Source organism: Leptodactylus fuscus, chromosome 3 (genome assembly GCF_031893055.1).
Source record: "Leptodactylus fuscus isolate aLepFus1 chromosome 3, aLepFus1.hap2, whole genome shotgun sequence".
In the NCBI taxonomy this organism is placed as follows: Eukaryota; Metazoa; Chordata; class Amphibia; order Anura; family Leptodactylidae; genus Leptodactylus; species Leptodactylus fuscus.
In genome coordinates this window covers 4,114,467-4,142,410 of record NC_134267.1, presented here as the reverse complement: position 1 = coordinate 4,142,410, position 27,944 = coordinate 4,114,467, and the positions used below count along the sequence as shown (strand labels likewise).

The following is a 27,944-nucleotide window of genomic DNA, read 5'->3' as shown; positions in this document are numbered from 1 at the left end:
GAGGTCCTGGGTGTCGATAGGCCATCAATTCCTAAATCCCAGAAAGCAACCTTTAACCTATGTTACCACTAGAGATGAGCGAACACTAAAATGTTCGAGGTTCGAAATTCGATTCGAACAGCCGCTCACTGTTCGAGTGTTCGAATGGGTTTCGAACCCCATTATAGTCTATGGGGAACATAAACTCGTTAAGGGGGAAACCCAAATTCGTGTCTGGAGGGTCACCAAGTCCACTATGACACCCCAGGAAATGATACCAACACCCTGGAATGACACTGGGACAGCAGGGGAAGCATGTCTGGGGGCATAAAAGTCACTTTATTTCATGGAAATCCCTGTCAGTTTGCGATTTTCGCAAGCTAACTTTTCCCCATAGAAATGCATTGGCCAGTGCTGATTGGCCAGAGTACGGAACTCGACCAATCAGCGCTGGCTCTGCTGGAGGAGGCGGAGTCTAAGATCGCTCCACACCAATCTCCATTCAGGTCCGACCTTAGACTCCGCCTCCTCCGGCAGAGCCAGCGCTGATTGGCCGAAGGCTGGCCAATGCATTCCTATGCGAATGCAGAGACTTAGCAGTGCTGAGTCAGTTTTGCTCAACTACACATCTGATGCACACTCGGCACTGCTACATCAGATGTAGCAATCTGATGTAGCAGAGCCGAGGGTGCACTAGAACCCCTGTGCAAACTCAGTTCACGCTAATAGAATGCATTGGCCAGCGCTGATTGGCCAATGCATTCTATTAGCCCGATGAAGTAGAGCTGAATGTGTGTGCTAAGCACACACATTCAGCACTGCTTCATCACGCCAATACAATGCATTAGCCAGTGCTGATTGGCCAGAGTACGGAATTCGGCCAATCAGCGCTGGCTCTGCTGGAGGAGGCGGAGTCTAAGGTCGGACCTGAATGGAGACTGGTGTGGAGCGATCTTAGACTCCGCCTCCTCCAGCAGAGCCAGCGCTGATTGGTCGAGTTCCGTACTCTGGCCAATCAGCGCTGGCCAATGCATCCCTATGGGAAAAAGTTTATCTCACAAAAATCACAATTACACACCCGATAGAGCCCCAAAAAGTTATTTTTAATAACATTCCCCCCTAAATAAAGGTTATCCCTAGCTATCCCTGCCTGTACAGCTATCCCTGTCTCATAGTCACAAAGTTCACATTCTCATATGACCCGGATTTGAAATCCACTATTCGTCTAAAATGGAGGTCACCTGATTTCGGCAGCCAATGACTTTTTCCAATTTTTTTCAATGCCCCCGGTGTCGTAGTTCCTGTCCCACCTCCCCTGCGCTGTTATTGGTGCAAAAAAGGCGCCAGGGAAGGTGGGAGGGGAATCGAATTTTGGCGCACTTTACCACGCGGTGTTCGATTCGATTCGAACATGGCGAACACCCTGATATCCGATCGAACATGTGTTCGATAGAACACTGTTCGCTCATCTCTAGTTACCACTACTCCCAATAGCTTCCAGCTTCACCCTATTGATGACCTCTATATCTGACCGTAAGGGACAATGGGGCAAAGCTGCAATACCTGCCCGGCTGCTACTGAGTTGAGGGTGTACAAAAGCTCTGTTGCCTCTTTAAGGAGCTGATCAGCAAGTTATACCCCCTCCGATCTGATATGGATGCCCTGTCCTAATGATAGATTATCAGTACTGTAAAGCCTGAAAATCCCCTTTACTAGGAGAGGACGGCACACATTAGAGGGAGATCATCAGCAGGGTCAGCCATATGTTCCCATGATCTATGGTCGTCCCAGCTGCCTGACCCCCCCCCCCCCCCCCCCCCCGGATGGTATTGTGATGACATCTGTCTATTATAGGAGAAACCTTTTCTATAATGGTGGAAGGTTTGCAGGTTCCACAGGATATACCAGACAAAAAACACAATTAACAAAGCCTTCAGTTGTGTCTGAAACTTCTTCTATATACTGTACGGACATCCTGCCGTTACATCCTCTGCCGCATTAATGTGTTTGACATTGGTGTGAAGTCTAATAATAATAGTATATAGACCCACACAAAACGTGTAGCGCAGAGGCCAGAGAGTCACCAAAGACGGCAAGTCAGATTGATAAAAAAAAATAGGCAGAATTGATGTTCGGGTTCACAAAGCTGTACGAGGGGTTAAATTCTTGTTGGATACATTGTATTTCATGATGGTACCATTTAATATTCCATACAATGTACTGAGAAGCTGGAAAAAAATCAGAAGGAGGTGAAATTGGGGAAAAACTATTTGTGACACTTTCTTAGGCGTCTTATTATGGTTATGGCTATGGTTATTAACTTTTCTTTCATTTTATATCTGCAGGGGGTCTGATCACTGCACAATATACTAAATTACTAATGCAGCTAAAGGGTTATTGCCTGCGATCAGATCAGACTCGAATCAGCGGGCATCGCTGCCATTATTGTGCTAGTAGTTGTAATTGAAAAGCAGAAGGTGGTCCAGAACCTAGAAGTTGTGCCAAACTCTCTGTTAACATTTTTCTCTCTGTTTAATCTGCTCCTGGTTTTGTCTTACAATAGACTGACCATACGAAAGGCCTAAGGGGTTTTGCACACGCCAGGAGGTGCCGTCAGAGTGGAGCTCCAGTGCTCTGTTCTGATCATCGTAGAGCAAGTCTTACTCTTCTCCATGATATTGGACTGGAACCCTCCAGTATAAATGACTGAATCCTGTAAGGCGCTTGGATGTCTCTGAGTGTGATCCTAGCGCCTTGCATTAAAAACCGTCACCCCTTTGGCCTGCACACTCAGCCATGTGCATAAGGCCAATGGGGAAGACACAATCTGGCACCATTTGCACAGCGGACAGTTAATGTTCTCACTTAACATAGTAGCGCATGTATTGATTATTCCCTCATCCTTATTACTGGCATTGAGGTTTTGCATGTTACCGTGCGGCCAGTAACAAGTAAAAAGCAATAATCACTAAATGTTTCACTGCGTTATGTGGAAACAGCAGCAGCGTGATCCAGAATGTGGCTGGCGTCAGGTTGTGCGTCTTTGCACTAAAAGTATCCGTACACACTAACCAGATGTAAATGGGTATGAGGTATACTAAAGTGTTCCTCCCAATACATTGCTTTATCTATCTTGCTCCATTTTCTAGCTAATGCTCATTATGTGTCCTCAATGTTTACAGTTTGTTGCCCAGATTTCAGACCACTTCTGCTATGAAGCGGCAGTGGCTGGTGACCTCAGTCCCTGTTCCTTGCCACCTGTAATCTCTTCACTGTGACTGATGGCTTCTTGTCAGCTCTTCAAATTGCACGTAGCTGCTGAATGCTGATAAGAGCTAGAACTGGAGTGTCTGACCTGTATCTGTATGTAAATGTGCAGTTTAGTCTGAGGATAAGCTCATCATATAATTTGTCACTGAGACCAGAAGGTGGAGGGATATGGGACAGAAGAGCAGGTGCAAGTTGGCCAAACTGATTCATTTCAGAAGGACCATCTCAAGAATAGGGAGCCCTCCGAATAATGTCCAGGACAAGAAAGGTAGGTACGTTGGCGTTCACAGGTCAATCCTTTTGTTTTCAGGGGATAGAAGCCAGTGCCAGAGATTGTGACAGGGGTTACTTGCCCCTCCCTATTGACAACACTTGAACGAACCGAGTCACTAGGGATACTTGTCTGTAGGTGTACGGGAGCCGACAGGCTGATACAATCACACACCTTCAGTCTGTATCCAACTATCCCTGCACTCAGTGACACCGGCCAAAGGACAATGTTCCACTGGGCAACTTCTTTCATGAAAACATTGCCCCGCTAACAGCCGACTGTGTCTTGCACGTGAACACAATGTCAAACATGGTGGACTTCTTGCGAAAACTGTCATCTTTTGGTGAAAACTATTCATTGTTAAATTTCTTGTGACTTTGGTTGAAATCATCTGGTTTGATCGACTTTACACTAATATAGATGACCTCCTTAATCATGGTGTCATTAGGTCAGGTACTATAAGGTCCTTGAAGATCTTCTCTACGTCTCAAAGGACACGGTGCAGAGAAATTCTTTCTGTCCAGCATTTAGAGACCGGGCGGGATAGGAAGCAGGCAGGGACGTTGTCGGGCTGTGCTGTTATTTGTAATATAATGGTGCACTAAATGTCACCCTACTAGTAACACGTTGGACTTCCTTTGGTATCATGGAACTGAGCGTGCGCCAAGATAAATGTCCCCAACGCTCACGTCACAAGGCCCTTAGAAGGTTGCGGATCCGTAGCCCCCTTACTGGGGCTTATTTCAACTCGACCACCCTGAGCTTCTCCCCCCCCCATCGGCACGGTGCAACAGACATGTGGCTACAAGGCGCAGACATGAGGAACCTTTGGCCCCCATTCTCCAGGTTGCCGGGGATAACGCGATCGGCCTGTGGACAGGAGATAAGGACGCCTATTACCTATGGACTGAAGATAAGTTGTCCTTAAAGGGACAGTCCATGTGCCAATATCATAGACAACCTGAGGACAGGGGGAGGGGTATTCCTTTATCATCCCAATTAATATCCCATTTTCCACCTATTTATCCCCTCCCCCCCTTCCCAAAAAAATCAGGTCCACTCTGCCCCAAAACCACAGCAGCCATCCTATAGCCAATCCCTTCCACACAGCGACCAATCAGGGCGCAGCTTTCATTTTGGGAGCCCTCTCATTGGCTGCCATCACACCGCTCCTCATTTTGGGCGGCCGCCACTCTCTCGCGCTCTGCATCGTGTCCGGAGGGGCGGGGCCTGCATTTGTTTTCTCCTCCACACGTCACTCACCGTGACGGCCCCGCCTCTTTCCCCCCCGCGCTGTCCAATAGGGATAAAGCAGAGAGCGCGGCTCCTCCCCCAGCTGCTGTGTGACACGCAGAGTCCCGCTGTGAGGTACAATCTGTGGAGAGCTCTGACTGCTCCGGGCACGGCCAGTGTACGGACCGGGGAGAGATGAGGCGGCAGCAGCGGAGAGGATGAGCACACCCTGGCGACACTCACTCCAGAGGAACCGGCCCGCCCAAGGTAAGCGACACGTCTGTGCGGAGGTGCCGGCTGTGAGAGCAACAGGGTGTCCGGCGGCAGCACCCCCTGCCCCGCCGCCGCCGCAGCACCCCCTGCCCTCTGTCACGTGCACTTGGCGCCCGGCCGCCCTCCCTCCTTGCTGTTACTTGTGAGAGCCGGATGTTTTCTTAAGGATCCAAATCCTTCCCCAAATGTCTCTTGTCATCGCTCCCGTGTAACCCTTTAGTGCCTGGGCCTGACTTTGGCCGCTTCTGGGCTCTGCAGTGTTGGACGTATCTCAGCAGGTCATGTGAAGGATTGGATACGCCGCCATCTCTGCGGGATCGGGAGAACTTCTCAGGGGTCTATTTATAGAAGACGCAGATTTCGGTCAGGACAAGCCGAGATCTTAAGACGCCTCTGTAGGTAAAAGTCATCCCATAGAAGAAAAAGTTTACTATTTGCATACGGGGAATTCTCGGGCGGTCGCGCCGTGCTCACGGTGATTTTTGGTAATTTCCTTTCCATGGTCTGGTTTCCATCCAGTCGCAGATGGCGGTCAGTTCGTGGGCGCTCGCCGCCGTAGACGTGTGGTCTGTAGTGGGCATTAGCCTTTCTGGCTGCCTGTCTATGGTGACGCGCAGTCCGTCCGGGAATGGCCTGTCACAGACAGATTGATCATGGACTAGTTAACAAACATCCAAGGTGACCGACTAGTTTTCAGGTGAGGACGGTGTGTTGTCAGGTGGCGACAATCCCGCTCGGGTAAGGTCACACTCTCCAGTGCTGGACGATGCCAAAACCTGCCCACTAGTGGTGGACGATGGCTGGGCAATTACTGGGCCGTTGGTCTCGTACGGCACTGGACAATCTTAATGTCATGGTGGCCAAATTCGGAGGAAACCCCGCCCACAATGATCGGTAATACAGCAGCGAATGTGGCTGCCTCCATGTTGGAACGCAGACTTGGTGTCCATTCACATGGTGCAGTTTAAACTGAATTGAAGTGGGTTTTGGTGCAGTTTTTTAAAGGGGATGTGACGCAAAGTGATTTATTTATAGGATGGAGGATAAATACCTGCCTGGTGTTTTGTGCTGCTGAGGACGGGGGGAGGTTGTGTCCCTGTTGTGTATGTCAGGACCCCAAACACCCCCCATCCCCCACCTGTACACTCTGATGGAGCCCTGCACTTTGGCTGTCTCTGGTGCTCCTATGAGGGGTGCGGTTGCCTTTACAATAGGGATTAAATCCCCCCTATTCTGTGGCTCGGTGGGTGGTCGCAGTGCTCAGCCCCCCACCATTGAGTAATTTCTCCTCTATCCTATGACTACAGCATGAGCCCCTTAATTTTTGCTAACTAAATTTGTTTCCCCTGTAAAATGAATGAAAACCTTATGCCGTTTAAACTGCACCATGTGAATGCAGACTTAGCCTTCAGCTGTTTCTCCAGGCACCAGGTGGCTATACATGACAATGAGGAGGTGGAGCACGTTCCGGCCTCCTCTGTTGTTTCATGCTGAGGTTTTCGTTAACTTTTTGCAGCACTTTCTGCAAGACGGTCACTAAACGCCCTGGTTATTGCAAAATCGATGCAAAACTTCATGTAATGACTGGAAACTGCTCCGTGACAGCCAAGCCTTAGGGTATATGTATAACGTATTGTCCTGTCTGTATGTGGCCTTGTGTGACCTTCTTCAGAGGCAGCGACCCCTTTACTAGCAGGTCCCCGGGTTCTGTCCTCGCAGGGTGTATGTGACATTACACAATTGTTCTGTCTCTATGCTCATTACAGGGCCTGCGATGTGTAACCCGCTGCACAGGGATTATACAGACGGCCGCTCTTATCCACACCAGGGCTACAATATATTCTACTTGTCGTCTTTGCAAATTCCTCCTACCCCAGAGACCCCTTTCAATGCAGTTTTGGGTGGTGGTCTTAGAGGTGTAGGACAGTATATTCATTGTCTTGCAGATACTGTATATACTGGAGCAACCTAAAAATATTGTCCGTCATAGCTAAACCTGCTGTAATGTGAAACCCTCTTCATCTTCGCAGCTCGGTGGTTGCTGGGAATTTTTTCTCTGCAAGTTATCCATCAGTCCCTGGATACACGGTATACAGAAGTAGCGGAGCTGAATTTGTCATCTAAAGTGGTTTCTTAGGCTTAGGAATGGATGGCCTATTTTTAGGATCTGTCATCCATTGCAGAGTGTCAGGGGACATACAGCAGGACCTCACGCTGATCGGCTCTTTAAAGGTACCACAGTATTTGGCAGAGGGCTGCAGCCTCTTCACAAAAAAAACAAGCACAGCGCCATCATTGTATAGTGATTGTGTTTGGTATCGCAGCTCATTCCCATTCTCTTGCGTAGGTCTATGCTGTGAACTGGCTGTGGGGCTGATAAGTGTGATGTCACTGGGACAGATAAGTGTGATGTCACTGGGACAGATAAGTGTGATGTCACTGGGATCGTGAAGCTGCGCTCACTGTTTATCAGCGTGGCCCTGGGTGTTGGATGTGTAATCGATGATCTGTCCTAAGAATAAGTCACAATTGATGGTCCAGAAAAAGCAAATACATTTTTGGACTTGATACCTCTGAGCACACTTTTCAATGGGGACTAAGGCCCCGTGCACATGGGCAATCCAGACCAGAAAATCTGATCGCTACCGAGTCAGGACTCTTTGCATCCTCGTGATCTTTGGTGCTGGGAATCCGCAGCTCCTGTGGTTTTACTGCCCCCTCTACATACAATTTGGGAATGCCAGAGGTTCCCAGTATGAGCGACCACTAGGCTGCAAGGGGTTCGTCCTTTAGACTGGTTCAGATCAAGAATGTACAGACCAAATTTTGGGGTCTAGGTTGTCCAATCTGCATGGGGCCAAAAGCGTCTGCAATCTCTACTGATATCCCAACAGGGAGCGGGGAGAAAGCTGCAGCGATGGATTACACAGCTCCCCGAGAAGAACCCTGGGCACTTGGAATTTGTCTTGCCCAATCCATATTACCTCCAGCATCTTCTGTAGGGCGGTGTCGGGGCGAACCTCTGCATATTAGGTGGTTGGCTTGTAATGCATCATGTTACTGCATTCATTGGGCTCTGCTATATCTATTCCCAGGCTGCACTGCTTTGCCTTACTATCTCCCTGGTTCTTTGCCCTCTCAGGGCCGTGTTCTGGGAGGTGTGAACAGCTGGTGAGTCTCTGAAATCTGTGTGAAACCGGAGACGGAACAGTTTGGCAAAGCAAGCGGGTAGAGCCGGCTGTGCCACTGGCTGTTCATGCCCGTGCTAATGTTCACGTCTGCTCATTAACTAGCGAGCGCCGGCCAATGTGTGTTGTCTCTGGAAGGAAATCAAGAAAACATTGCTGCGTTCGCCACAAATGTTGTCTGATGGGAAGGTGCTTATGTTATGGTTTAATGGAAAGGGTTAAGTTAATTGAGCCCTGGTGGAGCAAGACAGATAGTTTAGGTAATTTCCTGTTGCATAGGTATCTTGATCTCTGCTGTTGCGATCAATGCGTGATAGTCAGTTCACCTGGCATGTTACATGTCAAATCCAGACTCTATGGGGGGGGGTGATTTATCAAGGGTGGCATCTACCGTCCTAGTCTAGGGTGCCCCAGACTTATGATACGGTGCGGGCCTCGCCATAAATTAGCAGAGCCGGTGCCTGTACCGATATCTGCAAGGAACTGGCGTAGATCTCTGACATCGTCACCAGAAAACTGACACAAATGAAGAGAAATCTGACACCTATTGTCATAACTGGCCTTTAAAGAAGCCGCAAATCGCAATCTGGCGCAATAGTAAATATGTCCGCATGTTGTGTCTGTCTCAGAAGTCAGTTCACACCTACACTTGGCTTTGCATTCTTTGACTTCACTTAGAGATCCAAAAACCGCGACTATAGACTATAATGGGGTCCACGGAGTTTCTGCCCAAATTGAGCTGATTCGGGGACAGAATGGAAACCAAGCACTGGTGTGAACCCGACCTTAGAAATGGCCCAAAAGGCTGATCTAGTCTGGCCTTGTGTTTTCTTTTAAGGCTGAGGTCCCACATTGCGGAAACGCAGCTTTTTTTTTTTTTTTTTGTTGCAGATTTTGCTGCAGTTTTTTGAGCCAAAGCCAACGATGTCTACTACAGGCATGGGAAATATAAAGGAAGTTTTCATACTTTTCCCTTCTGCTCAATCCACTCCTGACTTTGGCTTAAAAAACCGCAGCAAAATCTGCAACAACAAGAAAGCTGCGTTTCTGCAGTGTGGGACCCTAACCTTAAAGGGGTTTTCCAGGGAGTTTTATTTTCCTTCCTTCCTCCAGGTTGTCTTTCATGCTGGACCTGGGCTAGGTTCACACTATTGTTGTTAATGTCCATTTCTGGCTTCCATCATAGGATGAGAGCAATAGACATAATTGTAGAATCGAGTCAGAGCCGCCTCTGCCTGGTGTTCGCCTGCATTTACCCCCATGTAAAAGCTTTCTTCTGTCTTGTTTTTTTTTTTACTCTTCTGATGAAAGAAAACCTTGTGCGCAGAACTTTCTCCTATTACAAGAGTAAACAAACCTGATGAAGAAAAGTGTCCATTGTGTTTACTTTCCTCTCCCATTGGGAATACCTACTACTCTCTACTCGAAAAGTTGTAAATTATTGGCTGAGGCTGGACGCCATTGTACGCCGCGACTGGCTGAGGCTGGACGCCATTGTACGCCGCGACTGGCTGAGGCTGGACGCCATTGTACGCCGCGACTGGCTGAGGCTGGACGCCATTGTACGCCGCGACTGGCTGAGGCTGGACGCCATTGTACGCCGCGACTGGCTGAGGCTGGACGCCATTGTACGCCGCGACTGGCTGAGGCTGGACGCCATTGTACGCCGCGACTGGCTGAGGCTGGACGCCGTTGTACGCCGCGACTGGCTGAGGCTGGACGCCGTTGTACGCCGCGACTGGCTGAGGCTGGACGCCGTTGTACGCCGCGACTGGCTGAGGCTGGACGCCGTTGTACGCCGCGACTGGCTGAGGCTGGACGCCATTGTACGCCGCGACTGGCTGAGGCTGGACGCCGTTGTACGCCGCGACTGGCTGAGGCTGGACGCCGTTGTACGCCGCGACTGGCTGAGGCTGGACGCCGTTGTACGCCGCGACTGGCTGAGGCTGGACGCCGTTGTACGCCGCGACTGGCTGAGGCTGGACGCCGTTGTACGCCGCGACTGGCTGAGGCTGGACGCCGTTGTACGCCGCGACTGGCTGAGGCTGGACGCCGTTGTACGCCGCGACTGGCTGAGGCTGGACGCCGTTGTATGCCGCGACTGGCTGAGTGATCTCTTTTGTTGTGCTGAGAAGGACTGTTAAGTATGGACTGGCAGGGTATATAAGCAATATTAGAAGATGAGTGTTGGGATATCGGTGGGATGAGAGTCGCTTCTTTGTAGGGTCAGACCTGGCTTTGCAGATCATTGAATGGGACCTAAGCTGCGGTGACTCATTTCGACCACTACACAGACCTTGGCCATCTGCTCCATTCTCTGTATATCATCTGCTGAGGACAGCTGATCAGCGGGGGTTTCGGGTGTCGGACTCCCACAGATCTGATATATTTAGATCACCCATATTTTTAGCTTGGGGGGGAAAAACTCCCTTGAACTTCCATCCATTACACAGCTACTGTATGTTGGTGACTCTGCTGTGACTAACCTGCTGTGACCTCTCGCCTTGTGTCCCTGGCCTTAGAGTAAAAATATTTAAAACGCGTGGGCAGTCATTGCATAGCGCATGTTAGATTTCCTTGCCATAGCAATAAGTTGGTGCCATCCTATGTGGCGCTCCACGCGGCGGCCTAGAACCTTCCTCTCCACGTCTGGTTATGACGAGAGGTTTCATTAGCGGTGCGTTTGATGGTAATGGATAACGTCTCCTTGGAATTGCTCTCCGGGGACGGCGCAGGCGTCTCTTGTCACAGGCCTGAATGAGTGTTTATGGCAGGTTGCTATCACAATAGAGCTGCGTGCTGAGCGTGTACACTGTTATTTACCTGCGTAATTTCAGAGTGTTAAGTAATTGTGGCCGAGGTACGGCATTATCGTTAATCTCGTCGCTGCGGGAAGGCCCCGAGGAACTTTTTGTTTTTACCTAAATCCCTATTGTGTTTAGTGTTTTGGCTTGTGGTAACCTGTCAGACTAGATGGGGCCAGGGACAGAATTGGTGATGTAGGCCCGGCCTTAACGACAAGACTTACTAGCTTTTTTTTTTTTTGAGGGGGGGGGTGTATCTATACAGTATAAGGACGTATTCACACACCAGTATTTGTGAGTGGTTTGCAGTCTGTGGTTGTTCTGCTATTCACAGACATAAATAACTTTTTTAAAAAAAATAATTTGTAAATTTATCCATTTTGCAATATTTGCGGGTCCACAAAAAGATAGAAGAGCGGCAGTCTGCGGAGGATACGGGGCCCCATGTAGGTCTTGAATGTATGCAAAATGTGAATGTGTGTGTGTGTGTGTGTATAAGGCTGTATTTTTCCAGTTCTGTTTGCAGAGGATGGCTCCGAATGACGGCACTTTTTTGGAGGGGGAATTACATGTACAGTATATACTTGGCAACTGTTGTCTAGGGTGTAGTCAGCGACAGCAGTGACAGCAGCAAGTCATCCCCTTAGGAAGTGATGAGGCAGCGTGACTAATGGTGATCACTACATGCGGGTAGTCAGGAGGTCGTAGGAGTTTCCCTCTTGTTTCTCCTCCATATGGCGGCCACATTAAGGCTTTATTCACACTGTGTATAGCAACACTATGCCAGTATACGTGGGTTGTAAGTAAAATGTATACAAGGCGTCTTGGTGCCCGAACCTATAGATGTACAACCTATGTGTACGTCACTTGTACATGTCGTATGTATTCCATGAACATGGTGTGAATAGAGCTTTGTTACTTGTAGTACTGATCTCCATTGTAACCTTCACCTTCTAGTCTTGTCCATATTCAACTAGGATTGTCCATTGAACCCGAAATTGGCAAGAGATTGAAAACTGTCCAGCGCTTCAAGGCCTCGCATAGCACCTGCACATTGTGCACTACTAATTTGCCACATGTTGGAGAAATCGCCATATGCTGCATGTCAGGTGCGCAGCGTTGCCTCCATTGTTGAGATGTCGCTGTTTTACTATATACAAATTAGCCCTTTGGGTATTGCTATTACATCATTGGAGCAGTGACAATGCCCTCGTTGCTCCAAAAAGCTTATTTGCAAATTAAAACATCAATGTCTTGGCAACAGAAGTGGCGATTCACAAGGTGGGGTACTACTGATTTATTAAGGTGACCCTAACCTCTCTCTGTGGCTGATCTGCTGGGTTCTGCGGACTCTCCCTTTAACATACACAACAGTCATCTGCCGGACTACACGGACACGTTGGACTGGACTCACATTTCACAGCAAAGATCACAGTATAGTGAGTGCTGCATCACAGGGCCGGGTTCACATCGGCGTTGGAGACTCGTGTGAAGTGACTGGACGAAAAAGTGTTGCAAATTTGTCCATTTAAAAGAACGGCCGTCCAATGTTTCCCATTATAGTCAGTGGAGTCCGTCAGGCACTGTGGTTAGTCACCAAGTATCCCAAAGCCTGCAATGATACTTGCCTTACTTTTGGGAGGGCAAAAAAAATACATTGAAGTTGCAGGGAGGCGTCTGATAGAGTATTGGGTTTTACGTATCCTGCGATGTACAAGACACTTCTACGCCAGTCAGTCACATACTACCGGGCATCGATCTACTAGACAGACGTTCTTGAAAGCGGCCTCACCTAAGGTCTGCTGCTCCACGTTGCAGAAATGCAGCTTTTTTTAAAAAAAAAAAAATTGTTGCAGATGTTGCAGTTTTTTTTTTTTGTTTTTTTTGGCCAAAGCCAGGAGTGGACGGAGCAGAAGGAAGAAGTATAAGAACTTCTTATGTGTTTTCTATTCCCTTCATGGCCACTCTTGGGTTTGGCTTTAAAAAAAAAAAAAAAAAAAAAAAAAAAAAAAATCTTCAACAAAAATGTGTGATGTGGGGTCTCCGTCTTAATAATAATTATAATAACAATTAGTAGTAATGGGAAATGTTTAATAACTTGATGATAGTAAAGAAAGGAGTTGGGTCTGACTGATGGAACTTATTTCATGTCTTGGTCATAACCACTAATAGACTTGTTGTAATGGGGTTTTTTTTGTTTGTTTGTTTTTTTTTGTTTTTTTTTTTGGTCGTTCCTGGCTTTATACCATTGTCGTATCTTGTTGGCTCGTGTCACGGCCTTATTAAGTGCGTCCAGTCTTAGGCTGAAGCTAAGTAGTGACATTTCTCTTATCGCTCGGGGCTATGATGGCGGCTCTGGCACGTCTCCATACTTTAAATAGACCGGTCATTGAGTTCACATTCGTCCCCCTGTGTGACCGTCCGTAGATGCAGACCAAGGTAACTGGAACGTCCCCAGTCTGATAACTGGGCCGTGTAGGTAGAAATGACTGTAATAAAGAGGACAGGGCATGGCCTTCATGGGAACCAGTCCTGTTGGCGTCTGATCTGCGGCATGTTATAGAGCAGGCGGAGCAGACTTGTGTGTAGTCTTGGGGATAAGATTTAATATAAGTTGCATTTTGTTATCCCTGTTGTTACTATGCTTAAGAGTCCAGTGGGAGGACCTTAGTCCTACATGAAAGGCTGTTAGGACCGCCCACTGGATTCCTTAGCACGGGCCGGGAGTTTTATAATAACTTATAAGTTATACTACCATGAATCTCTTCCTACAAAACTAATGTTACTATATTCTGTACATGGTTATAGGGGCGGCCTAAGCTCTGCTCTGTTTACAGCATTTAGTGTTATGCTTTACAGCACAGTCATGGCCATTGGCAGCAATGGTCTGGACCGGACTCAGGAAGGGGGAGTAGATGGTAGATGTAAGGATGGCTCAGTGGTGTTATCTGTAGAAGTCTTATCGTCTGTTGTCGGGTCTGATTTGTGATAAATGAGGGAACTGCTGCCATGAAAATCCTTACAGATTTGGCAAGGGTCCTTAGTGAATTGACTACAAATAGTTCTGCGCTTTGATGTGGGGGTTCAGGGCGCCATTAGGAGGACTTGTCGCAGACCTGTAGAATGAATCCAGGCTCTCTACTTAATATCATTTCATACAATACGTATGGAGTGCCTGAATTAATTCTATATATTTTATTAGGCTTTGTGGCCAGAGTGAAAATTGAAGCTCAATGTACTTATAGAAAACTTATAAGAAAACATTAAAAATTCTTTATAAAAGTTTCACTTAAAAACATTAACTACATCATGCCCAGGGGGAAATCGGGCCAAACCTAAGTGAGATATTCTGGCCCGAACCAATTCAGGAGGCGGATCCTGGTGATCTAATGCGGAGTCCCTGCCTGTAGCTTCACTGTCCAGTAACTTCCATAACCTGGACCGTAGACCCGCAGGGCGGCCTGGACTCTCAGATCACTGACATAAGGAGTCGGGAAATCTGACCAATATACAAATGTGAATTTTCTGGCCCCGATTCCTCCATGGAACGTCTTTGTCCTCCTATTAGTGGGGATCGGACCCCACGGGTGCCTGCTCTGTTGGGCCAGCTTACCTTAGCATAGTGTGGACACCGTATATATGGGCAGTGCCCCCTCCTGAAGACCTTATGGGGCTGGTGACAGGAGCTATATGTGTAATGGAGCGACAGACGCGACGGCGGTCAGTGATTGACTTGGCGCAGGCGCTCCCGGTGTTGCCTTCCTGACGGCTGTTTCCACTTAACCCCGAGTTACTCGGTCAATAATTAACTCAATGTTTATCAGGAATCATCTGAGCTCTGAGAAAAAATTGTGAAGAGGCCTATTGAGGAGGAGAAGGGGGGGGGGAGGGGCGTTCCTGTCCTAAGATTCAGATATAAAGGACGGCACATAAGTGGATATTTTTGTTCCCAGTGGCGCCATATTTTCCTTCGTCTATATGTGCTCTATACCCCTGCGGTTTGGATTGCACAGGATCCCTTTAATTGTGAGACGCCAAAAAGAACCCCTCCCCCAGCTCACATTGACACACTTAACCATACACTGCCTGTGTGTGATACTATAACTACACAACTCCATAGACTGCTATGTAAGCATTACCGACTCATGACAAGTCACCAACGAGCCACAACGTCGCTTTCCTCGACACGACCATACAAAGCGCCACGAAAACTGCAAGTTATTTAGAGGAAGTCCTGGCAAAATGGTTTTATCGGAGGGAAATGAATCCTTGATCGTCAGTTACCGGTGCAAAAATTTTCAAAATGTAGAATTTGGCAAAAGAGCTTTCCTCTCAGGGACTATTGGACTAGACCTTTAGGGCGCGTTCACACACAGGAATTTTAAGCAGATTTTATTTATTTTTTTCTGCTAGACAAAATCCATTGCAGACTATGGAGAAGAGTGTCACTATTTTTGCTTGTATTGGGCAGGGCCAATCCATTGTATTTTCCGCCTCCCATTCATTTCCGTGGGGTTTCTTAGGCAGAACAATGGCCAGGACACTTCTCCATCCCGCGAACAGGAAAAATAATAAAAATCTTACCGGCTCCTGCAGAAATGAACTTGAATTGGATTTTAAGGCAGATTCCAACTAAAGTTCCTGTGTGTGACCTGGATCGTTAGGGGGGGTACTGACCCAGTCAGAGGGGTTACGTCAAGGTCCAGGGACTCGCATGACCCTGTAGCCAGGCCATGACGAAACTGCACCGTGTGCTGCACAGGCCTCTATATGTCCCAGGTATATACACTGTGTGTATAGGACCATAGAAGTGAATTGATAAACAAGGCGCGCACACAGACTATATGCCCATGAGGCCTAATGTAGTCTACGGTATTGGTGTAGTCTTGTGTTGCAGGGTACAATTGTTCGGCCCCCGTGTACTTACCCCCTACGCTTTACTATAGTAATGTGATTGATCCCTCACAGTGGCATAGGGCTAGGTCACTATACAGTATATATGTGTGACAGGTGTGTACAGTATATACACATACATACATACTTGGTTATACATTGCTAGGTATTGACTTCTAGGAGATGGGACAAGTGCTCACTGAGAAGCTGCCAACAGTTTGCCAATGATAAGAGACTGTTTGCCAACCATTTCCTAAAAAAAAAAAAATTGTCATAGAGGTCACTGAACCCTGTGACTGGAGAACGCCATCGCGCTGACGTTACTGAACCCTGTGACTGGAGAACGCCATCGCGCTGACGTTACTGAACCCTGTGACTGGAGAACGCCATCGCGCTGACGTTACTGAACCCTGTGACTGGAGAACGCCATCGCGCTGACGTTACTGAACCCTGTGACTGGAGAACGCCATCGCGCTGACGTTACTGAACCCTGTGATTGGAGAACGCCATCGCGCTGACGTTACTGAACCCTGTGACTGGAGAACGCCATCGCGCTGACCCTGCAGTAGGTTACAAGGTGGCGTGTGTGTGTGTGCGTGTGTGTGTGTATGTGTATATATATATATATATATATAATTTTTTTTTTTCCCCTCCCTGTTTTTGACTGCTGATTGTATTACACTAGGTTCACTCTAGCGTTCAGATCCGCTTGGGGACCCAAAAAACTGACACCCCATCTGCTTAAAAGGCGGATATTTTCAGAAACCATAGACTATAATGGGGACAGTGGGGTTTCTAGCGTGACCACAGCCTCCGCTCCTGTTGTCTTCCTGGTTCTCTTCTCTTATAGATGTTACCGAGACTTTCTTTAGAGTTATGGAGTTAGAATCGGAGAGGGGGGGCGATTCCAGAGAAAGTTGAGACTGATCTTAAAATTAGTGATTCATTTTACACTTTTAATAACTGTAAAAGATAATCCTGTAATAGTCAGTCCCACCGTGGGAAAATTCAGTCTTACATCAGCAGATAATACAGTAATAGAATTCAGACAGATACAAGAGATACTGGGAGTCATAGCAACGGAGAAGGAAAGACTCGGGACCATTTAGTTCAGTGTGCGGAGTGTCTCCGCTCGGCCTGATGTAGATTATACAGCCTGACCGCGGTTGGGATCTCCGATGGCTCCTTCTCGGTCACTGACAGGACTGCCCGGTGCGATCACGTCTCATACATGGGGTGGGATTTGTTCTCCAGCATGGAGCTCACCACGGACAGTGTCGTTCTGTCACCCCCCCACCTGTACTGGGTCCAGGGGGCTCCCCAGATGTAGCTACATATCTAACGTGTTCCGTAATTATTTTATAGACTTTCTCCCTGTTTTTTCCTGAATTGGAGGATCTTTACTGCTGAGCCCTGACCAGGACGATCGGCCATTTAGGAGTCGGGCTGTGGAAAAAATAAACTTTGAGTCGATGGTTTTGACAGCCCTGTATAGATGGAGGTGACGTCAGGCCTGAGGTCTCCTGTATACAAGGCGGGTCCGCCATGGCCAGGACTCGTGTGGGTGCGGGTCACTTGTGTGTTCGCCAGGCGCATTGTCAGTTTTCTCCTGTCTCTTTCCAGGTAACCCACCCGGCTGAGTTTAGAAAGATCAATATGGCTGCCTGCAGTCCCATGTAACCTCTTGCAATCCGCTGGGAATTTTCTGACCTCCTGCTTAATCTTTCTATAGTCTGTATATTTCTACCTCTCTGAACATTCGTGTGATGGAAATCTGCCATATGGGATAGGTCATTGCACGGAGTGTGTCAGGTGTGACTGATAAGAACTTGTTTGCTGCTGCTTAAGGCAGTGACATGGTGAGATGGGAAACCTTCTACTTAAAGGGAACCTACCCGTCAGGTGAAATTCGGGCATTAAACCACCAACAGGTCCTTACGGGGCGGTGATTTTGCATCCAAATATCCCAATAAGCCTGTCTGTTCCTGATATAAAATACTGTAGAATGACACGGGCTCCCGGCCTATGTGCAGTTCCCGGGGCCGTACACCTTGGCTTCATTTCCCATGCACCATGAAGCTGCGGCATATCTCCCAGGCTGCATTGCACATGTGCAGAAGCAACAGAGGGGAGTCCAGGGAAATTACAATTTAGGAAACTATTGCACCCATATCTTTACAGCAGCTTCTCCAGGCCAAAGCTCCGACTCCTCTCTAACAAGATTGTGACCTGTCACCGGGGTTTGTCTGAAGTGGTAGAGCCTTGTAAATGCCCTATGGCCAGTAAACTGTGTAATGAGGGGACGGCTCTGCTTTACGTGCAGGGATCTGTACGCCGCCCGCTGGCGGCTTATTTTTCCTGTCCTCAGTTAGCACACTTTATGATCTGTTGCTGTTCTTTGGATGGACGAGTTTTGTCATGCATCTTGTAACTTAAAGTTTTGGGCACACTCCCTCCCCACCACACCCATGAGCGATGAATGTTTGGGGGTAGATAAGCCATTTTCTAGGAGCTAAACAAGTCTAACCTGAATGTCTGCAGTGACGTGTGTATGGAAGCGTCTGTATGAGACCAAGTGCTCCAGATACTGAAGTTCACATTGGTTACCGATGCCACAAGGAGCCGCACGGACCTCCAGCCCATTCAGACCAAAGGTGTGAACCGTGACTTGGATCTGACGAAGAGGGCAACAATTGCCTGTGCAACTTATTTTTGTATCTCGAAGCAAGTATAAAAACATAATATGGCAACCAAACACACTAAGGCCCGGTTCACATCTGTGTTTTGGTTTCCGTTCGATAGTCTGCTTGGGAACCCCCACCCCCGAACAGAAACCTATCTGCATAAAAAAAAAAAGCAGTTTCCTAAGGAAACCCGCAGACCCCATAGACTATAATTGGGCTTGTGTGGTTTCCACACGAAAAATGTGAAAAGTGCTACTTGCAGGGTTTTTCTCTGAGGATAGGGGGAACGGAATGACCTGGACACGGATGTGAACTGGGCCTAAGGCTAAGCACCCACGTAGCGGGCCACAGCAACGGTTTTGGAAATTAGTGTGTCCGCTGCGAGTATTTTCCCGCAGTGTGACTGGACTATGCAGTGTCTTTAAAGGGGGTTCTCCAATCTTCTTGTTTCAGCTCTGCCTACAGTGTATATGCATAATATGCAGATGCTTGTACAGAATGGACTCTGTTTTATCTGTGTGTTTACATAGAGAGATGACAGATTGAATGGAAGGAATAAGGTCACATCGCAGGCAAACAAAGCAGAATTTCTAAAGTAATATATTTAGGAAAAGTCTTCAGTTTACATAAGCTACCAGTATAGACCGGATCCTTGAGATGGGACAACCCCTTTAATGCTGAGCTTGTATGTGTGTGGACAGGTCGGGAGCCTTTTTTTTTTTTTTTTTCTTCTCCATTGGCTGACTGTTCTCTCCTGTCCATAGTTCACTATTTCTACCCCTAGAGACCTAATTTCCACTATTTTTGACATAAGACCCGTTTGTTAGATTGGTTCGTGTTACGTCGCCAACACCTTTTGGTTTCTGCAGAAAGTGTGGTGACTTTTTACTTCTGTTCTTCTCCTGAACAATTAGTCATTGTCTTCACATCTGGACGGATACACGTTACAGTGCGACGTTCTCTCTATCGTAACCCTCTTCCGTTTCCTTTGCCACAAAGTTCCAATTAGTCGCAGACTTGCACCTATGTCATATCATTGTAAATGACTCGCTTGTGGTCACTTCTCAGCGAAATGCGGATCTAGTTCTGTGACGAAATGTCTCAGTTCATGATATAAAGGAAACAAAAACCCTACAAACTCCTTGTTCCGTTCCTTCAGCGTCTGATTGTCCGTCATGTCTGCAAAACCTGGCTATGGTGGCGACCTCTCTTGTGTCTGAGCGTTTGCATATCACCTGCTCTGGAAGGAGCGTGACGGACGGCGGCGGCGAGGTTTCAGGGGTTATTTTAAGCCTCATTTTCCTTTCCATTATTTTGCATTGTGCGATTTAATGGATGGCTGGCACAGGATCAAATGTATGGTTAAGTAAGTGCTGCGACTCCATGGATTAACCTCTTAGGGGAGGAATCATTGGAGTTTACTTTAGGTTTTAGGCTGTTGGTTGTATTTTTAGGTTTCCCATGTTATTTGGAGCTGATCTAGCAGGTCTGACTGCCCCGACCCACTATAATCCGAGCTGATCAGGAGGTGACTGCGCCGACCTGGAGATGTACGGGAGGATTGTATACACAACACGTCCAGGACTGGTATACAGAGCCAAGTCTCACCTGCAGTGTCTGAGTATACAATGTCATGTGGATCTTCCAGGGGCCCAAAAAGAAGCTGCATTTCTCACATTGAGCTTGTAATATATTCTATTATTTACCAGCACATTATGGGAACGATCTTGTCTCATTCTGAAAAATATCTAGTGATCCTGATGGAAGGAAATATGTAATACACCAGACATTTATTATAGTCAGATATCTTGTCTACAAGGCATGAAAAGTCGTTTTGTTTTGGGGGATTTTTTTTTAATTTTTTTTTTTTTTTATGCAATACAAATTTATTTGGGCAAAAAAATAAGCAATTTTTGCTTTCCCCCTTGAAAAGGAGCGTGATGGAGGCGTGCAGGAGGAACTAGAAATTGTTCTATCCATAGCAATTGTCACCGGTGAGGAGGTATGGAGATTGGTGTTGGGAATGCCAGGCTTTATAAATCTCCCCCACCTTACCTCTTTTCCACTCCAACTCCCCCGCCCTGTGTAAGGGGCTGATCTTTAGGGGCTGACCAGTTGGACCTTCGCTGATCAGGAGAACAGAGTCCTCCCATATAACTACCATGGTTGAGCTTTAGTGCTGCGGCTCCGTTCATGTCTGTACGAATTGCTGGAGACAGACGTTCCCTCCGCTCAGCGACTCCTTGACAGACCTGTGGAGGTGACTAGTGCGGCCACACACATTCAGGCACTCTGCACACGTTTTGGAGAGCTGCCACTGAACGAAGACAAACATTTGCACACTTTCCTATTGCACAACTATTTTAGGGCGGTGATTTGCTGTATTGGACGTATTACAAAAACAACTGCACTCAAATTTGGGGAACACAGTGGCTCAGTGGTTAGCACTGCAGCCTTGCAGCACTGGAGTCCTGGGTTTGAATCCTGCCAGGAACAACATATGCAAGGAGATTGTATGTTCTCCCCGTGTTTGCGTGGATTTCCTCCTGTTGTACAAAAACATACTGATAGAAAAAATGTACAATGTGATTCCTATATATAATATAAATATATCCCTATATGGGGCTCACAATCTACATTAAAAAAAAAAAAAAAAAGAAAAAACTGCACTCGAATTTAGCATCCGGACATGAGAAAAAAATCTATCCCGACCCCTTTGACTTGCATCCTATGTGATAGTTATACAGCCCCACAAGCTTTGCTTCCATGTTGTATAATGTGTGTAAGGGCCAGGTCTACATTGACCCCTCCCCCTCCCCTTGGTCAATATTCTTTAAGAAGGTCCAGGTGAGCGGTGCACAACGCACTACAAAATTTTCAGTTCATTACCCCCTCCCCCTCCTTCTGTCGTTCCATGCCCTACTTCTTGCACTTGTTGTGCCCCCTTTTCAGATGTGACTGGTGCGCACACAAAGTGCTTGGGCCAGGGGGTTTACCTGCTGCTCCGGGAGAGCTCAGGAGGTTTTGGGTGTTCGGTGGGGTTTTTTTGGGGTTTTTTTTGGTAACCAGGCTAGAGATGAGTGAATAGTATTAGTAACTCTAGTTTCGAATACCTCGCTCCATAGGAATGAATGGAAGCGGCCAGCGCTTAACCCCTTGCTGTTCAGCCGCTCCCATTCATTCCTATGGGAGCGAGGTATTCGAAACGGTTTGGAATACTACTCGAATCAACTCTAGTGACCACTGCCGTCTACTATACTGTATACAGTTCATTGCATTCATTTGGACTGCTGTGGAAGCTCAATAGTTAAAATCTGTTAGTCTTTATACAAATATCATCAATGTAGACTGGGCCTAATACACATTGGTGTTCTAAGTACAGACCTCTGTCCGGACTCGGAGAAGGCTCTTATACCTATAGGCCTCCTAATGTATGTAGTCTGCCATAACCAATCAGATTGCAGCTTGTATGTTTTCCGAGTAGGTGTTATTATGAAAGATATGATGTGATTGGCGCAATTTCTTGTACGTGTGACCGGATGTGAGCCCGAGCGGTCCCGGCTGAAGGTGACTTTCAGGGCGGCTGAGAACGCCATGATGGAGTTTTTGCCTGCAGTCTGGTGGATTAGTACCAAGAGCTCGTGTCCTGATGTAATAAATTCCTTGCGTGTTTGACACGTCTTGGCCCGGTTCTCTCCCCTCTGTTGCGAGCAGATTACGGCCTCTGGTATGAGCTGTTTAGTATTGGAGTCGTTCCTGCCTTTTATGTGACTGTTCTGTAGAGCGGACTTAGATTTACTGCACCGCTTATTAACCCCTCCGCACCCATGGAGGGCCAAGGAAACAAAAAGCAAAAATGTCATGACTTTATGGTTTTGCCATGAGGACGTACGATACTTGATGTTACAGGCCGAGAGCCTGAAGCTGCACTACAAAGCCTGAGAACTGCAGTGTGGTCATGGAGGCCACAAAAACACTGCCGCAACGTATCACCTCTAGTCATGACAGATCGGACATAGATGGATAAGACCCCATGCATACAGGTCCGTGGAAATGGACTGGAGTATACACATATTGGGTTTGTATACCGTCCATGGTTTCCACCCTATAATCTGAATAGATAAGACCGAGCCACACCATGGCATAAAACCTGCTGTAAACTCTGCATTTCGGTCTTTTGGCCCCATATGGTTCCATTAAAAAAGTCATGGAGTGATAGGAATGAATGAATCTGTATGCTATATGTTATTACTGATCCCTAACAGCCTATGGACAATACAGTCATGTGCGGGGTTCCCAAAAATAGCATCAGAAGGATTCCCGGCTGCTTGGGGCCCCACCAGTTATGTGGACGGGGTAATGCACGTGCCTGACCATTACGCTGGTCACTTGTATAGCGACTTACTAAGTGCTGTCCTGGAACAGAGCACTAGTCTCACATTCGTCCTACCACTCCATTCACCTAAGGACCCTCATTTTTGTGTTCTTGAGGGGTTTCGAGTTTCTACCTATTGTAATCAGCTGCTAAGCCTGGACCGCTCTTATTAGGGAAGGTGTGGTCGTGATAAAACTACCGCCTTCATCTCAGGAAAGATGTGACAAACTATATTGCATTGCTAGACTATGCTATAACTCGGGCTAGGTTCGCACCTTCTTCAGGCCATATAAACCCCAGGCAAAGGAGTCCTGCAGGAACCTCTTCATGAAAGAAAATCATGGAAAAAGCAAGATGTTCCCAGCTGCCCCAGGTATAGCTAATGAGGTCCCTTGGGATCTCTTGTTCATCACTGGACAGATCCATCTTAAGGTTGTGTCCGTTGTTCTGTTCCTACGATGGGATTAGAAGAAGGGATTAAAACTACACAAATGTGACCCCCCAACCTTGAATTGACCTAAATGTATTCGTATTACCAGTGGTGTGCGTCACCTGACTTCTCCGTCTTCTCCTTTTCAGGTATGAGAAATGAGTGTTGGAAGGAGGAGATTAAAGCTGGTGGGGATCTTAATGATGGTGAACTTCTTCATTTATGTCATCGTGGAAGTATCAAAGAGTGATGGCCCAGACAGCAGCGGGAAAGGACAAGTTCTGTTACCCAGCACCAAATTCTGGAGGAAACGGCCGACCAGTGGCGCGTATTGGAATCGAGAGCAACAAAAGCTCGACCGACTGTACAATCCGATCCTAAACCTGCTGAATAACGCGACGGTGGAGGAGATGGTGGCGTCCAACGCGAGTCTTCTGAACTCTTGCGAATTGGATACAAGCATCCGATCTGAAATTAAAGACTTTGAGAGCTTGCCAGACAGATTTAAAGACTTCTTGTATTATTTAAGATGTAAGAACTATTCCTTAGTGTTGGATCAGCCCAATAAGTGTAAGGATAAGCCCTTCTTGCTGCTGGCCATCAAGTCCCTTACACCGCAGTTCGATAGACGACAAGCCATACGAGAGTCCTGGGGCAAGGAACTCAAAGTTAACAATATGACTGTTGTCAGGGTGTTCCTCCTTGGAGACACTCCGCAGGAGGACCACCATCCCGATCTTTCCGGCTTAATCAAATACGAAAGTGAGAAGTACAAAGACATCCTCCTTTGGGATTACAAAGACACTTTCTTTAATTTAACGCTGAAGGAAGTTCTCTTTCTGAAGTGGGTAAGCCATTCCTGTTCAGATGTCAAGTTCATCTTTAAAGGAGACGATGACGTTTTTGTGAATACCCATCAGATCCTGGATTACTTGAAGACGTTATCTGCAGAAAAAGCCAAAGATTTATTTGTTGGGGATGTGATCAAGGATGCCGGACCTCATAGGGACAAAAAGTTGAAGTACTACATTCCCGAGAGTCTGTATGAAGGTTCCTATCCACCCTATGCGGGGGGCGGAGGCTTCCTTTATTCAGGCAGCCTCGCTTCCAGACTATACAATGCAACGTCTAGAGTTCTCTTTTATCCTATCGACGACGTCTACACTGGGATGTGCCTTGAGAAGCTCGGGCTCGCTCCGGAGAAACACAAAGGGTTTAAAACTTTTGATATAGAGGAGAAACAGAAAAAAAACTTTTGTTCCTATTCCAATTTAATCTTGGTCCATCCTCGGAAACCCCAAGAAATGATTCAGATTTGGTCCAAGTTACAAGACTCGAGGTTGAACTGTTAAGATGGAGGCGTGTGGTCGACGTCTTGCCGAAGGATTTCTGATTTGCACTGCTTATATTGTGAGGACTTGTCCTGGTCACACTGAATGTTCCCAAAGACTTGACTGAACCGGAAGGCTGTAAATCTAGAATTTATATATATATTTTTTTTTCTCATGTTTCCTTTTATTTTCAGTTGTTCTTGTTTAGCTGGTCTTAAGTTATGTTTTGGAAGCCCGTGGGGGGAACAGATTTTTTTTTTTTTTTTTTTTTTTTTTTGAATGTTTTTATCTCCGCACATTTTTTATTTTATGGGATTGCGAGGTTGTCACATCCATGCTCGGGCTGATGGCTGTGCAGGATCGGGCCATCTCGCAAGTATGGAAGTCGTGTCTGTAGTAAACTGTTACCTAGGTCTTTATTAAAGGTGCCCCTTATATGTAAACCTTGGTCTTGTGGAAATTCATGCTGAAACATATGGTGTCAAAGCTAAAGGATGTTCCTAAAACCTTCTCTACGACCCCCATGATGATTGGGCAGCCGCTTCTTTTTCTGTCCATATCTTGCTTTTGTTGCAATCTACCGTTCCTTTTGTATTTCAGAGCACAAACTCCTTCCCCCAACCCTAAAAAACATTCCTGGGGGTTGAAGAAGCTGAGGTCTGATGTGATTTGCAAAATTTTTCGGTTGACTAATGGGAGACTCACTAGAGGCCGGCGTATCTACCAGGCCCCCCAAATAGGTTATTGTCACCAGAACCAGCATATTAACCAGGCCCCCCCCCGATAGGTTAGGGGGTCACCTAAATTAAACAGTGTTTTTCTCTTTGTTGACTCGCTGCCCCCGTTGCCAAGATTTTAATGTTTTTGTCAATATGCAAATGAGTTTCCTGAAGCATTGACGATATTGGAGGGAAGTGACAATGGGGTTGTCCATGTTACTTCAAAGGGCTCATTTGCATATTGACAAAAACAGTGATCTCTTAGCAACAGAGGCAGCGATTCACAAGCAGAAAATGCCATTGGAGATTACATTCAATTACTCTAATTTTCATGCTAGTGACTCCCTTTAAGAGCTAGTTCATATGGGGCTAGTGACGGCATATTTTGTTCCTCATTTTGATGTGGTAAGCTGTCTCAGAATAGCATTGAAATGCGCTTGCTGCGGCTTCCTGCTCCGGAGTAGGCCCAAATGAATGGGCCTAGTCCTGACGGTGGTGTCGCGAGACGGACTCAACCGCGGAATCTGCCTGAAGAAAGGGCAGCTCTCTAGCAGTCTACATAGACATCTATTGTGAGGGGGTGGATTCGGCATCAAACTCTGCCCCATCTTGCCCCGTGTGAACGAGCCCTAAGCTGTCAGCGTGTGCTCAACATGGACCCGGAAAGGACCCAACAAGGTCTTTATTAAAGTTCCTTTCCTGGTAAACTTTGGCACTTACACGAGGCCGAGGACTCACTGAGATTAGGGTCATTGAACCAATTTTTCCTCTTTGGTATAGCTTTTTATTTTTTTGTGGGTTTGGTTTAACGCCAGACTTGCTTTCGGCCTCCCCATATGAACCACTTGGTGGATTTTCATCGTAAAGAATGGAAAGTCCAAGACCTTTTTTTTTTATCTCATGGATTTTGGTGAATAAGTCCATGCCTGTTCGCAGCGCCACAGATGGCAGTTTTCTGAAATCCCACATTTGCCGATGGATGAATTCTGTAAGTTTTGAGTGGGGTTGGTCTTTGAGCGGTGCAGGGGTTTGTGTTAGGGGAACTTTTGAGTATACAAGTTGTCTACAGAAGTCTAGGAATTTCTTATACGACACTTGTGGCAGGTTCACGTGACTCGGTCTCACTAGTGGCCTTTATACATCTCCTCCTCCTCCATATTACAACATATCAATATAATCCCGTGATCTGCAAACCTGCCTGGGGTATAAGCTGGCGGGCAGGCGCACTTTGCTTTTTGCACCCAAATGATCGTGTCATTGTTGAGCCGTCTACTTATTAGTAACCGTTTCTAGATACAAAAGGAAACGCCCTTCCAGACGGCGCATGGTAATGGGTGAACGTTGTGATATTACCTCTGATCACCCCCAAAGTAGGTGTTTTTTTTTTTTTTTGTTTTTTTTTTGTTTTTCTGTTGGTCGGGATAGGACCGCCGCTGATCAGCTGTTTTACAAGGACATGCATTTCTTCATCATTTCATTTCAGCTTCATCCCATAAGAAGTAAATAGTACGCTGTTATATTGTGCGACCGCTATGAAACGGACGGCCTGTCGTGTAGTGAAGAGATCGCTTGTACGAGCCATAAACCTCTGACCCAGGAGCCCCACTCATTTTATTGAATGGTATAAATGTAAATGTCTTAGACTATCCCTTTAACACTGCTCAAGGATGTGACAAGGTTTGTAGCCAGGGGGCTTTATTTAATATCGATCACTGTTTGCAACGCTGCTTTTCTTTCTGTTCTGTTTGAGGCAATAAAACACGAAGATCACAAAGCTGGACGAAGCCTTTTACAGTAAGAAGTGGTCCCCTGTTCACGGTATAAGGGTCTGATCAGCGGGGGCCTGGGTGCTCAGCATAAATGCATCTACATGCACACGGACTCTCCATCTGAGACTGCTAAAGGTAGTGCTTGACTTTGTGACCGCCCCATAGAACTGAACTGAGGGGCAACATTTGGGGAACATGGGAGCCTCCTTCTGGGGTCTCTCTGGCCAGACCCTTACTGATCAGACCTTCAATGACTGTAAAATCCCTTTAACTCTCCTGGGGAAAGATCAGACCAAGCATTAACACTATCCAAGATGCATTAAAACGCCCAATTTGTTGCAATTTAACCTTGAAATATTCCACCTCTCTTGTGCGTTGACCTGGAGCTGCAGCGCCTTCACGTGCTTAGATTTGGGGTCTGCATTCTGTTCATAGATTTCTTGCCATAAGCTGTGAGATGTCAGACCCTACAGTGTCATGGACACGCCATACCTGGGGGCAGCAGAGTACACGTGGTGCCGTATTATAGTGCAATGCCTCAGAGTACCCCATTAATATATCCGGACTCCATATTCCTTGTATGAGATCTGATGCTTGCAGAGGTACGCTGTGGGCCCATAGACTTTATTAAAGGAGTGTCCTGGTTTTTTTACGACCTAGGAAGGCTTAACATAACATACTTGATACTTGCGTGTCCATTGGACCAGAGGTCCAGCAGAAAGTCT

The 27,944-nt window shown here is 46.9% G+C and overlaps 1 protein-coding gene across 1 annotated transcript; it reads left to right on the top strand.

Moving 5' to 3' along the window:
- Positions 1-4,893: 4,893 nt before the first annotated feature.
- Positions 4,894-25,412, top strand: B3GNT2 (UDP-GlcNAc:betaGal beta-1,3-N-acetylglucosaminyltransferase 2). Its single transcript, XM_075266969.1, has 2 exons — positions 4,894-5,020; positions 23,550-25,412. The coding sequence occupies exon 2, from the start codon at positions 23,559-23,561 to the stop codon at positions 24,750-24,752; it is 1,194 nt and encodes a 397-aa protein (XP_075123070.1). The 5' UTR covers positions 4,894-5,020; positions 23,550-23,558; the 3' UTR covers positions 24,753-25,412.
- Positions 25,413-27,944: the final 2,532 nt, after the last annotated feature.

Bases quoted from the DNA above. Each gene is read 5' to 3' on its own strand.
- B3GNT2 (XM_075266969.1), top strand. From the start codon at position 23,559: ATGAGTGTTGGAAGGAGGAGATTAAAGCTGGTGGGGATCTTAATGATG.